Genomic DNA, 14,104 nt, shown 5'->3' with positions numbered 1-14,104 from the left:
CAATGGGTTCAATTGCCCTCTCATTTAGTGCTCGCTTACACAAAATGCTCAGCTCTCTGGCCACAACACAGCAAAACATTTAAGAATGTGAGTAGTCCACTGACATCAATGGTTACAAGCGTAAGTGCTTTGTTAGATTGGGACCAGAGTGCTCAGCACATTACTCCTGGGGGAATTTGCACCATTGCACATGCAGAATTTGCGCAGAAATTAATGTGAATGCAAAATTTCCTTTTTCTCCCACAGAAATGAGCTGCAGAGCTGCTAGCTGCCATTAGGAGTCACTGGACCCAGCAGAGCACAGCTCACAAATAAAAGACAGTGCCAGGGAGAGGGGGAAGGAGCTGGAGGGTTCCTGGCAGCTGCAGTTCCTGGCACATCCTGAAGGAAGGAGGCAGCCTGCAGGAATCTCCACACAAGCACAGGACCCAGCATCAGGCTGTTTCTCCCTCTGGATCCCTGGGCTCTGGGGGCTAGGGGGTATAGGTGTCTGGGCTGGGGTGTGCCCCACAGCTGCACTCTGGTGGGGAGGGGGTGCAAGTGTCTGGGTTGGGATGGGTCCTGCATCTGAGCGCTGGAGGGGAGTGTGAGTGTCTGGGCTTGGGAGGCCCCAAGCTGGGGGATAGGGGGTGCGTGTGAGTGTCTGGGTGGAGGGGGCTCTGGGAGGTAGAGGGTTTGGGTGTCTAGGCTGGGGGGCACTCCACAGCTGGGCTCTGGGGGGGTAGGGAGTGTGAGTGTCTGCCCCCCCCCCACTAGGCTCTGAGCGGGGGAGGCAGGGAAACGGGTTTCTTTAACTCTCTACTCCTGGAGGAAAATTTTTGTGCCTGTATTGTTACCAACATAGTTGCTGACATTACAATATTTTGAAATAAATTTCCAAAATAATTGAAACTGGCATGATTTTTATAATGTTATTTTGACAAATAAAATATGCAGAATTTTAAAATATTGTGCACAAAATTTTTAATTTTTTGGCACAGAATTCCCCCAGGAGTAGCACATTGCAGGATTGAACCTTTTACACCGGTCTGTCTCTATTGACTTCTGCGGAGTTACTCCTGATTTACACTGGTATAAGTCAAACGAGAATCAGACCTAATCCTCCCAAACTAAACTTCCTACATAGAATAGCTAATGGTCTAAGACAGTGGCTCTCAAACTGGGGCCGCCGCTTGTGTAGGGAAAGCTTCCAGCAACTCCCATTAGCCTAAAGCGGTGAACCGTGGCCAGTGGGAGCCGCGATCGGCCGGACCTGTGGACGGGGCAGGTAAACAAACCAGCCTGGCCTGCCAAGGGCTTTCCCTACACAAGCAGTGGCCCCAGTTTGAGAACCACTGGTCTAAGAGTTCATAAGCCACTCAGCCCTCCCCGAAGGAACCCTGAAGCTAGTCACCTAAATCTTTGATTAAAAGCTTCTGCTAGTCCCAGGCAAATACACTGAGCACAACACACACCCCCCTCCCATGGAACATCTTAAACCAGGCAATGTACAACGCACAAGGTGCTGCACAGTGATGTATCAAAAAATATACCATAGATGTCAGCACCATGAGAATAGTCATTAGCAGAACTCTGTTATAAAGACTTAAAAGCTGGGAAAAGTTCTGGCACAGTACAATAAGGATTAGATCATTTCCAATTCAGAGGATATTTACAGCACTGCAGTTTCACTTACGTGAAGTGTGGCCTACGTTTAGAACAGGAGATACTACTATAGATTTAATTGCAGGCGGAGGTTTTAATGTCATCTGCTGTGTAAATGTCATCCCAAGGCAGCATTATTTTTCTATGTCCCATGCCCTCGAGTGGGGAGTTCTCTTTTGGACAGCCCCTGGGGCAGCTGCTAGCATCAGAAACCTTGACAGCTTGACTTCACTGGAGCTGTTTTGCAGGAGCAGGGCACCTGTGGGAACAGTGGATCCACCCCATGCATCTGGTTTTTGCTTCCCACCGTTCCTGAGAATCACAGTTGGCTCTTCTGGGGAGGCTCATCCTTTTCCCTAACAAAATAACTGGGAAGAGAACTACAAGAGGGGAACCTCATGAAAATTTCCTCCCCCACAGATCATTCTGGGCCGGGGTTCTATGGAAAGGGACAATTGGGTTCAGTGTTTCTACTTCAGACTGGTTCATCTGGTTCAGATAATTATTCCTGAGGCACTTAAAAACCTTCACAGTTGAAGAAGAAACCACTGTGGATATAATGAGCCAAATTCACTGCTGATGTCAATGTGCACAACTCTTTAAAATCTAGTGAATTCACTTCACTTTAGACAAGCAGTGAATTTGACTCCATGTGAGCCTGTCTAGCATGGACAGTGCTAGTAAGTGCCGGTCTGCTGAAGGGGAGACCTCAGCTCTCAGAAGAGCTGGATGAAATGTTTTCATTAAACTGTTCCTCATTTTTCAGCTAGCTCCAGTTCTCAAATTTTTCATTCTATTCTGGGCAGCAAACACAGAGGTCATATGTGTACTCTATCTAACACTGAAACATTCATCTTATCCCTTCCCTTCTTCCTGGTTTTGTGAATATAGACAGAAGTCATCTAGGGAGATAGTGATATATGGCACTAAAATATTAGGGGACAAAACTAAAAACACTGCAAGCTCTCAGAGAAAGTTTTGCAGATTCTGTTCTATTATAATCCATTTCTGATACTATGCCCATCACCATGGTATCTAAGCACCTTTCAGTAGTGCCTTAATTTATGTGACTAGCATGATCTGTCAATGTGAATATGGTATTTGGAAACCCAGAATTCCTAAATCTGATTAATACATTCCTGCAGTGACCAAGGAAAAGATTTCTGCTATATAGCCTTCTCTGTCATGTGGAAAGCAAAATTATGTGGGGAGTTAATGAATAAATATGGCCTTGCAGACAAAATTAAATTTTAGTATCAACAGGCCAAATACTAGTGTCAGAAAGTATTTTGGGAACTAAAATGGGATAGTTCCACCCCACCTTCTGGTGTATCATATTTTCCCACAGGGCTCACATCAAGCTAGTGTTATGTTGTATTGGATTACGTCACAGAGAAATAGATCCTGCTACATGTGGCATACTTGGTGGGCGGGGGGGGTGTTTCACAGTGGACACCGGAATTAGTGGATACTGACCTCTTACCATGTAACTGGAACATTAAGCTTCTATAACCCTGATCCATGTCAGGTGACTAGACCTAAGAAGCAAAGAGCAGTCCCCTACTAGCACTCTTCTGTGTCACATCCTCATTGCATAGCATCAGGAGCAAACTAAATCTTTGGGAAAACAAAAGCTGCTTGACTCCTCAGTCTGAAGGGAAAGCTGACAAAGGAGGTAATGGAAGAATCTCCAAATAGTCCTAGAAGCACTGATGTGCTCCAGGTGTCTTAGGGTTGCCACCTCTGGGCCATCCAGGATGATCCTGAGCCAGAAAAACTGTATGTACTGTATGTACTGACCAGCCTTACAAATGTCCCAGGACAGCTATCTCAAAAAAGGGATGAGCGTGGGAAAACCTGGACAGCCCTCACATGGCTCCATAGATTTCTAACTGCCCCCCAACTTGGGCAGTTAGCTGGGTTCTTCCCACCTCCCACCTAGTGGCCCGGGCATGGCCACGGGGGCAATGGTGGGCTTGGCACTGGGGAGCGGCAGGCACAGCAGGGCCATTGCACCTGGGTAACAGCCCTGCCCTCACACCCCCCTGCCAGATGTGGGGCAACAGCCTCCAGAGCCTGACCTTTGGCCAAGGCCAGACCTGCAGGCCCTGCCCACCCCGCGATGGCCACAGCACAGGGTCCAGGGCTGGGGACCCCCCATTTCCCAGCAGGTGATTGACGGTTCTACTCGGACCCGCCCACAGGATGATTGGCAGCTGAGAGAGGCCTTGGGACCTGCCTTGTAACTAGCGGCTGGTAAAGGCCTGAGGCCCTGCCCCCGCCGGGTGATTGATAGGAGGCAGCTCTGGTCCCGCCCCTCGGGGATGATTGGTAGGCAAGAGGGCTATAGCCCTGCCCCTCAGGGTGATTGGTAAGCGAGAGGGCTCTAGTTCCGCCCCTCGGGGTGATTGGTAGGGGAGGGGTTCTGGTCCCGCCCCGCGAGCTGATTAAGGGAGGGCGGAACTGGGCCTTAGGAGGAGCAGGAACTAGGAAGCGGGCTGTGGAGTCCCGGGCCGGGCCGGATGGATTTGTTCGGGGACTTCCCGGAGCCGGATCCCTCGGCAGCAGGTGAGTGTGGCCCCACATTTTCCCGCCGCAGGGGGCCGCGGCCGGGCCCGAGATCTCCCAGCGGGCCCTGCGCCCCTCTGGGCGGGGCCAGCCTTAGCAACCACTACCCTCGCCCCTCCCGGCCGCGGCGTGAGGTGAAGCCCCCGGGCCTGCCCCGCTCGGCCGCGCGGGTTGACGCTCCTGGGCCCATCCCTGTGTGGCCGGGTCCTCCTGCGCCGCGCTCACCCTTAGTGCTGCGGAAGGCCGCGGCGCGCTCCTCGGGTCGGCCTAAGTGGCTGGTTGTGGCGGGCAGCCGTGGGCGAGGGGTGGGCGGCCTGCGGCCTCCGCAGCCCCTGCTAGCTGAGGAAGGCGGGCGGACATACCTGTGGGTGCTGAGCCAGGGTCCGCCCCGCCACGGCTCTAGCCAGGGGACAGCTTCAGCCTGGCCCCCGCACCCGCCACCCCAGGGCGGGCGCAGACCCCAACACCGACAGGTGCGACTGATCACGCCCTGAGGGTTGAATCTCGTCCTGCTGCCAATGGGATCCTGGCGCCTCCATCTCTGTGTCAGTGGCCCAGGGCTTGGCTTCGGCTGGGGGATCAGCCCGGGACTGTTTAGTGTCGGGTAAAACTCCACTGCGCTGTGTGCGCGAGGAGAGGCAAAGTCAGAGAAGAGACATACTGTATAGCGTCCTTCTAGATTTGCGGGGGAGAAAGGAGAGAAGAGGCAGAAATATAAGGCAGGGAGGGAGCGAAGGCAGGCTAGAGAGAGGTGGACATGGTCATTGAAGAAAACTCAAGGAAAAGGCACAGTATGATTGAATGCAATGCTCCTCCTGCCATTTTAACACTCATGTTATGCTGACCTAATAAAACAACCTTGACGAGATAGAGTGTAGGGCGACTTAGAGCTGTCCGTGTTAACACTGCATTGCTTAGGTTGCACCAAGTGTCTTCCAGGAAGTATCCCACATTGTCCATCCTGTGCATTCTGGTGAACATCCCTCCCCGTTAAAGCCCTGGAAAGTTTTGAATTCGCTCTTCCTGTTTGCACAGTATGGAAACCTCATATCAAATGCTGGTGACTGCTGTACTTACCTACATGCCTCCAGCTTCCATCCAGGACACATCACACGATCCATTGTCTACAGCCAAGCTCTAAGATACAACCGCATTTGCTCCAATCCTTCAGACAGAGACAAGCACTACAAGATCTCGATCAAGCATTCTTAAAACTACAATACCCACCTGCTGAAGTGAAAAAACAGATTGACAGAGCCAGATGAGTATCCAGAAGTCACCTCTTACAAGACAGGCCCAACAAAGAAAATAACAGAACACCACTAGCTGTCACCTTCAGCCCCCAACTAAAACCTCTCCAGCGCATCATCAAAGATCTACAATCTATCCTGAAAGATGATCCCTCACTCTCACAGATCTTGGGAGACAGACCTGTCCTCCCTTACAGACAACCCCCCACCCTGAAGTAAATACTCACCAGCAACCATACACCACTGAACAAAAACACTGACCCAGGAACCTATCCTTGCAACAAAGCCTGATGCCAACTCTGTCCACATATCTATTCAAGTGACATCATCATAGGACCTAATCACATCAGCCATGCCATCAGGGGCTCATTCACCTGCACATCTACCAATGTGATATGCCATCATGTGCCACCAATGCCCCTCTGCCATGTACATTGGCCAAACCGGGCAGTCTCTACTCAAAAGAATTAATGGACACAAATCTGACTGCAGGAATCATAACATTCAAAAACCAGTAGGAGAACACTTTAACCTGTCTGGTCACTCAATGACAGACCTGCAGGTGGCAATTTTGCAACAGAAAAGCTTCAAAAACAGACTCCAAGGAGAAACTGCTGAGCTTGAATTGATATGCAAACTAGATACAATCAACTTAGACTTGAATAGAGACTGGGAATGGCTGAGCCATTACAAACATTGAATATATCTCCCCATGTAAGTATTCTCACACTTTTTATCAAACTGTCTGTACTGGGCTATCTTGATTATCACTTCAAAAGTTTTTTTTCCTCTTACTTAAATGGCCTCTCAGAGTTGGTAAGACAACTCCTACCTTTTCAAGCTCTCTGTATGTGTGTGTGTGTATATATATCTCCTCAATATATGTTCACTTCTATGCATCTGAAGAAGTGGGCTGTAGCCCACGAAAGCTTACGCTCAAATAAATGTGTTAGTCTCTAAGGTGCCACAAGTACTCCTGTTCTTTCTGCGGATACAGACTAACACGGCTGCTACTCTGAAACCTGTGTGGAGTCTGTGGTTGATTTCCTGGGTCTGTGGAGAGAGGAAGCTGTGTAGGCACAACTCCACTCCAGCTGCAAGAACTTGCTCAGGGCATGGAGCAGAAGGGCTATGACAGACAGCTGTGCTGTGTAAAAAATCTGAAGAGCTGTGGCAGGCATAGTTGAAAGTAAGGGAGAAGTCTGGAGCTGCAGGCATGCTGCTTCTATAAGGAGGAGGCTGGGGGTCAGGGTGGTGGTGAATAACTCCCCTGTTGAACTCCTCTTATGTGTTTATAGAGCAGAGCAAAATACTGAAGAGCAGTGCAGGATCCATGCTTTCTGACACAGATGGCTGGCTCACAGGTTACCAGAGCAGTTGAAAAGCAGCTGGAAACCTAATAGGATGCCCATGGAATGATACACTAGAGGGTAGGGATCGGATACAGAGGGACCTAGACAAATTAGAGGATTGGGCCGAAAAAAGCCTGATGAGGTTCAACAAGGACAAGTGCAGAGTCCTGCACTTAGGACGGAAGAATCCCATGCACTGCTACAAACTAGGGACCGAATGGCTAGGTAGCAGTTCTGCAGAAAAGGACCTAGGGGTCACAGTGGACGAGAAGCTGGATATGAGTCAACAGTGTGCTCTTGTTGCCAAGAAGGCTAACGGCATTTTGGGCTGTATAAGTAGGGGCATTGCCAGCAGATCGAGGAATGTGATCGTTCCCCTTTATTCGACATTGGTGAGGCCTCATCTGGAATACTGTGTCCAGTTTTGGGCCCCACACTACAAGAAGGATGTGGAAAAATTGGAAAGAGTCCAGCGGAGGGCAACAAAAATGATTAGGGGGCTGGAGCAAATGACTTATGAGGAGAGGCTGAGGGAACTGGGATTGTTTAGTCTCCAGAAGAGAAGAATGAGGGGGGATTTGATAGCAGCCTTCAACTACCTGAAGGGGGGTTCCAAAGAGGATGGAGCTCGGCTGTTCTCAGTGGTGGCAGATGACAGAACAAGGAGCAATGGTCTCAAGTTGCAGTGGGGGAGGTCCAGGTTGGATATTAGGAAAAACTATTTCACTAGGAGGGTGGTGAAGCCCTGGAATGCGTTACCTAGGGAGGTGGTGGAGTCTCCTTCCTTAGAGGTTTTTAAGGCCCGGCTTGACAAAGCCCTGGCTGGGATGATTTAGTTGGGAATTGGTCCTGCTTTGAGCAGGGGGTTGGACTAGATGACCTCTTGAGGTCCCTTCCAACCCTGATATTCTATGATGGGATTGAGAAACTCATAACGTGTGACACTAAACCTGACCTTGTGAGGCATTAAAAACCCTTTCCAAAACACCTTTTGGTCTGTTGCACAGTGGGATAGCTATTCATGGTGCACTGATCTCTTTATCGATGCAAGAACTGCTACTGTGGACACAAGGTGCATAGTGGGGGGGTGAGGCTCTGGCTGGGGGTGCATGCAGACTCTGGGTGGGGACAGGTTGGATAAAAATCAATGATTTTTTTTTAAATCAGATTTTTGTGATTGCTTTTTTCCTCAAAAAGCATATCTAAAGAGAAATACATTATAGCTCAGAAATATCTCATGGAATAGGGATTATAAATTTTATAGTACAAGACAAAATATTCATGTCATGTTTAAGAAAATTTGTAAATGAGTTCCAGTAGTTCATGGATTAGGGACACAATTTTATGGGATTCCAGGGGCTTCTATACAGATTATTTAGATTAATCTTTCTATCTACCCAATGGGACTCAGTGCTCAGTCTGGAAGATACCATCAGAGAATGTTTTTTAAATAAATAATATATAGAGGTAAGAAATAACGGACCTCAACCCTATTGTCCCTCTGCAAATTTGTGTACACTGAATCAATCCCTTACCTCTCTCTAAAATGAATAGAAGATTGTTGGGGGCGGAATAGATCTGGGCAAGAGGAGAAAAAGTCTGGAGATCAATGTGTGAAGGGAGGGGCAGGCAGTAGAAACAAAAGTGAAACTGTTTGAGCAGCATATTCCAGAAGTCTTGAGGTCTTTCTGAGTGTAGCCTTCATTGGTTTGAGAACTACCATACCATTCTCTCACTAGTAGGGAAAACCTATAATGGCAGCAGACTGTAAAAGAGACCAAGTTTGGGAATATTTTAATGAAGTTCCTCTACCTGTGGGTAAGACAGGCATGCGTACAAAATGCAAACAGTGCAACAAAGAAATACAAGGCTTGGTTCCCAGAATGAAACAACATCATGAGAAGTGTTCCTTCTCAGGAGGAAGCTGTGTTGAAGATGATGAAAGGAACGTGTTTGAACATGCAGGATCTTCAGGTTGGTCAACTTTTTTATTTCATACTTCTTTCTTAAGGACTGCCTGTCTTCTTCCTTCTGGACTATTCTTGAATTCTCATGTTTGAGCAAAAAAAAAATATAGTTGTTACTCTATGATACTATTATTTTAGATGCAGTTGTGATTAAAAAAACAAATAGCCGAAATAGGCAGATCTTCCTTTTACAGTTTCACCTTTAAAGTAGTACTGAGTGTCAGTGACTGCAATGAGTAATACTAAATTAGCAGTATGGTCATAATAATTAAATAACTGCATTGACTTACTTTGTTTAGGAGAATCCATCCTCAACATACAGGATTCTGAAGACTATCCACCTTCAAGATCACCATTATATAATTTGAAAGTTATCTGCCAATGATAGTGTTTCAGTCACATCATGTATATCACATAGCCACAGTATATCACCTGTAGCAAAAAGAAAAGAAAGGGGGGGAAAAAAAATCTGTCATGCAGAAACAACCATATATAAATTTGTGATAAGAACCAGTAGATTATAAAAGAGGTAATTGATGAAAAACTTGCCCGGTTTGTTTATGCAACAAACTCTCCTTTCCGTATGATTGCGAATCTACACTTCATTAACATGGTTCGGTCATTAAGACCAGGATATAGTCCACCCAACAGAGCAGATGTCACAAGCAAATTGCTGGATAAAGTGTATGAAAGAGAAATTGAGCAGTGTGCAAAAGGTCTAGAGAATGAAATTGTTAACCTGAGTCTTGATGGGTGGAGCAATGTCCACAATAATCCTGTTGTATGTGCTTGTGGGACAACAGAAGAAGGGAATGTCTTCCTTTCAGAAACAATTGATACATCAGGAATTGCACAGGCAGCAGAATACTTACAAGAAGTAGCAGTAAAAACTGTCACAAACTGAAAAAAAATTAAAATGTCTAATATGCAGCTTGGTCACAGACAATGCTGCAAGTGTATCCAAGATGAGAAGAAATTATTTAGAAGAGAGTCCCAAGCTAATAACATAAGGTTGCAGTGTTCATTTGATGCACCTCCTAGCCAAAGACTGCAGTGTTCCAGAAATAAAGGCTAATGTTGTTGAAATGGCAAAATACTTCCGTAACAACCACTTTGCAGCAGCTGCTCTGAAAAAAGTGGGAGGAACCAAGTGAACTCTCCCACAAGATGTGTGATGGAACTCAGTAGTGGACTGTTTTGAGCACTATATCAAGAACTGGCCTAATCTGATGACAGTTTGTGACCAAAAATCATGAAAAAAATAATGGCACTGTCACTACCAAAGTTCTCAACATTGGGTTTAAGAGAAATGTTGAACAGATGCTGAGTACCCTGAAGCCGATTTCTATAACCTTGAACAAAATGCAGGGAAATAGCTGTTTTATTGCTGATGCTGTTGACATTAGGAAGGAACTGAGTGAGATCTTAAAAAGAGAAATATGCAATAACAAAATTACAAGCCTTAAAAAAACGACTGGGACTATTTCCAGCTAATTTTCTTGCAAATATTCTCAATACTCTGCACCAGGGTCAAACATTAACTGCTGAAAAAGAGGAGTTGGCTATGACCTGGACATCCAGCAATCATCCCTCCATAATGCCAACTGTAATAAATTTCAGAGCTAAGGGTGAACCATTCAAGAAATGTGTTTGCTGATGATGTTTTAAAGAAAGTCACACCAGTGACTTTAAGCATTTGGATTCAGAGACTGTTGACGTGATAATCTCACTTTTAATAGCAGTAGCTTCTTCTGCCGGTGTAGAAAGACTATTTTTTCCTTTGGACTAATTCATTCCAAATTAAGAAATCGTTTGGGACCCGAAAAAGCAGGAAAGCTTGTTTTTCTTTTCCAGATTATGAACAATCTGGAAAATGAAGGTGAAGACAACTGAGTTAGCTGCATAAGCTAATATTTTAAGTTTCTCATGTTGAGATCATGGCAGACATAATCAATTTAACTTTTGTTTTTTTAAATGTTTCATTAACTATTTTAGTTAAACAATTGTAACAAAAACAAACCTGATTTTAAAAAACTTGAATGTTTAACTAAATTCAAAAATTCCTATGCTTATGTTAAAATATTATGTTTGCTGTTGAAGAAAAAAAATCCAGAATATATAACGTTGTTTTAGTTAAATAAAACAATTTAAATGTCTGTCTGGTGATGTTCTCCTCCTAATACAGCATGGCAAGAAAATCCTCCAAATATTAATGACCGTTCACATTCCAGTGACTTCATAAATATCTGCTTCAATTACCTTTGGTAAATGAAATAACTAAACAATCATTCATTTTCTGATATAGCTGTAAAATTAATCTGAAAAGTTTTCAAAATAAATCACTTTAAAAATGTATAGTGTGTACCTTCTAAAAATGAAATCTACATCTATCTGTGAGTTGTGAAGAATATGTACTAAGGTTATAACAACCAACAAGAATGCACTTTTATGTAGAAATCCATGATTAAATTGAGTCTTCCTGGCTAGTGATTTAAATCAAATCCATCGTAGCTGGGGATGAGGGATTTGGGATGCAGGAGGTTGCTCTGGGCTTGGATCAAAGGGTTTGGTGGGCAATCAGGGCAGGGGGTTGGGGTGCAGGGGTGCGCTCAGGGGTGCAGGATCCCACACCACTTACCTGAAGTGACTCCTGGAAACAGTGGCCTGTTCCCCCTCCAGCTCCCACATGGAGGCAGGGCCATGCTGCTCTGGGCACTGCCCTGTCTGCAGGAACCGCCCATTTGCCGTGGTTACCAGCCAATGGGAGCTGCAGAGCCTGCACTTGGGGCGGGGGCAGCATATAGAGCCCCCTGGCTGCCCCCGTTTCCAGGAGCCGCGCAGAGCTGCTGCACGCGCAGAACAAGGCAAGCTTCCAACCCCGTTCTCCAGCAGGAGCTTGCTGGCCAGATTAAAAAGTCCAAGGGGCTGGATGCGGCCTGCAGGCCATAGTTTGCCCACCCCTTTGTTAGCATTATCCAATAAGAGTTAATGTCCTATTGGAATTTTCGGCATAATAATGTCCTCAAAATATCATCTGTTTTGACTCTCTTCAAAATTGTGGATGTTTGGGTTGGTGAAAGGGATGCTAAATGTTTAAATCAGTTCTTAACCTTTACTGCAGCCTGCACCCCTTTGGTTCTCAAATATGTTCTCGCACCCCTTATCAAAAAGCATTGAAGTAGGTCAGTTCTTTAACCTAGATATATCCTAACTAAAATAAATATATAATTCTCTTTCATTCTATAATTTTACAGTTAAAATTTAATGCAGTAATCGTTTAAAAATATATAATAATAAATACATAGGTTTGATGAAACAAAGTAGTTGTACTTTCATGCCTGTGCTTAATTTGTGTTTTCGATGATTTACCCTCTTAAAAAAAAATCTGGCATGTCTCGCACCCCTAGAAAGGGCATCTCGCACCCCAGGTTAAGAGCACTGGTTTAAATGTATGGGAAAATATGCATGTAAGTATTAGGCTTTTGTTTTTTATCTGGCACTGATCTACCATAGTGTTAGATAACATAGAATAGTCCTCCTTGGCCTGTAAATCTATTAATTTCTAAGGTATCTAGCCTGACCTGCATAACACAGGCCAAAGCACCTCACCTAATTCCTACATCAAGGCCATAACTCCCACTTCAGCTATAACATCTTTTAGAAAGATATCCTGTCTTAGCTCAAAGATGGCAAGTGATGGAGAATCCACCACATTCCTAGGTAAATTGTGCCAATGGCTAATTATCCTCACTTAACAATGTGCCTTATTTCTAGTCTGACTTGCCTAGCTTCAGCTTCCAATCATTGGATCTTGTTTTGCATTTTTCTGCTAAATTAGGGAGCTGACTGCTATCAGAAATCTCTCGTGCATGTACTTGTAGACTGTGATTAAGTTGCCTCTTAACCTTCTCTTTGATAAACTAAATAGATTAAGCTTTCAGACTGAAATAACTGACAAATCTCTGCAGTAACAGCTGTTATATCCTGGAGCAGTGCATTTATAAACTAGCGTCATAGACAGAGAGGGGTTAACAATTCCATTCTGTGTGAATCACCCTGGTGCTCTGGTCATATTGTTACTGTTTTCTGATGGGTTTCAGGGACCGAAGCACTGAAAGGAGGATCTTTGCTTTTTGATGATCTCCCACCATCTAGCAGCTCAGGTAAGGGGATGTAGCCTTCTCCCACATGCCTGACCTTTCCCTGCTTACAAATGCTTCGCTTCTTTTTCTACAATGGCTTGTCTAAAACCTATTTTTCACTTTGGTCACTAAATCAGTCTCCATCTTCGTGGCTAGGGATTTTTTTCATTTTTAGCTGAGAGGCTGGGAAATGTGTTAAATGTGCACACTATTTCATCTTCTGCAAGAGAGGGTAGAGAATCAAGACACTTTTGCGGGGAGGAGGGAGAATGATTTTTGTGAGCTTTTTTCCTGATACTGATCTAATCTTTTTGTCTCTCCCTCTACTTCCATTAGTTAAGCCATTCAATTTTCTGTTTCTTTCTAGTCCTTTTTGGATTTTGTGCATTTCCCTTTATCTTGCTTATTTCCCCCCCCCCCCCCCCCCACACACACACACACACACACACACACACACATATTCTGATTCTTTCCTTTTCCGTTTCCTGTCTCTGCCTTCATGTCTCTCTGGGATATTCTAAGCGTCCATATTTTGTCTATGTAGTCAGTCAGTACTACTATTTCAATGCTGGCCATGGATGCGTGAGAACAAACTAATTTAAACAAATGTGCGCTGCCAGAGAGCCACCAGTGCATCTTATGCCCATTTGTGTGTCCCATTTCCACTTCCATATTTTGTCCCTTGCCAAGGCTCTGTTTTTTCTCTTCCTCCCATCCTGCCCAACAACAGAGTGAATAGGACATAATCCTAGAATATCAGGGTTGGAAGGGACCTCAGGAGGTCTTAAAGCAGCACCAATCGCCAGACAGATTTTTACCCCAGTTCCCTAAATGACCCCCCTCAAGGACTGAACTCTCAACCCTGGGTTTAGCAAGCCAATGCTCAAACCACTGAGCTATCCCTTCCCCCCCAAATCCTTACCAGTGTTTCTCTTGCCAGTATTGCTGGAGAAGCACCATGTGCAGGAAAAGCAGCACAAATGGGATTTATTGTAGAAATCTCTTTAAGAGAAATTTTAAAAAATAAAGTGGGAGAACATGGGATTTCCATAATCTGGTTTTGAATTAAAACCCTTGTTGGATGTATTAGAAATTGGTCTCTCCATAGTTCAGCCCCACAGCATCTGCCATGGTAGACACTTCTTCTATTGTCACTCTGCACATTTGGTATAAGCAAAATG

General features: G+C 45.2%; 1 protein-coding gene across 2 annotated transcripts in view; it reads left to right on the top strand.

Annotated features, from left to right (window-relative positions):
* Positions 1 to 4,107: 4,107 nt before the first annotated feature.
* The window catches only part of ILKAP (ILK associated serine/threonine phosphatase), a 38,698-nt gene continuing 28,701 nt past the window's right edge, over positions 4,108 to 14,104 (top strand). The window contains exons 1-2 of one of the 2 annotated variants that reach the window (XM_054039447.1): positions 4,108 to 4,212; positions 12,882 to 12,944. In XM_054039447.1, the coding sequence (XP_053895422.1) occupies positions 4,167 to 4,212; positions 12,882 to 12,944 (109 nt within the window). In that variant the 5' untranslated portion in view covers positions 4,108 to 4,166. The remainder of the gene's footprint in view (positions 4,213 to 12,881; positions 12,945 to 14,104) is intronic. The other variant, XM_054039446.1, reaches the window with a different exon arrangement.

This window comes from Malaclemys terrapin, chromosome 9 (genome assembly GCF_027887155.1).
Source record: "Malaclemys terrapin pileata isolate rMalTer1 chromosome 9, rMalTer1.hap1, whole genome shotgun sequence".
Classification (NCBI taxonomy): domain Eukaryota; kingdom Metazoa; phylum Chordata; order Testudines; family Emydidae; genus Malaclemys; species Malaclemys terrapin.
This window is presented reverse-complemented; position numbering and strand designations above follow the sequence as displayed.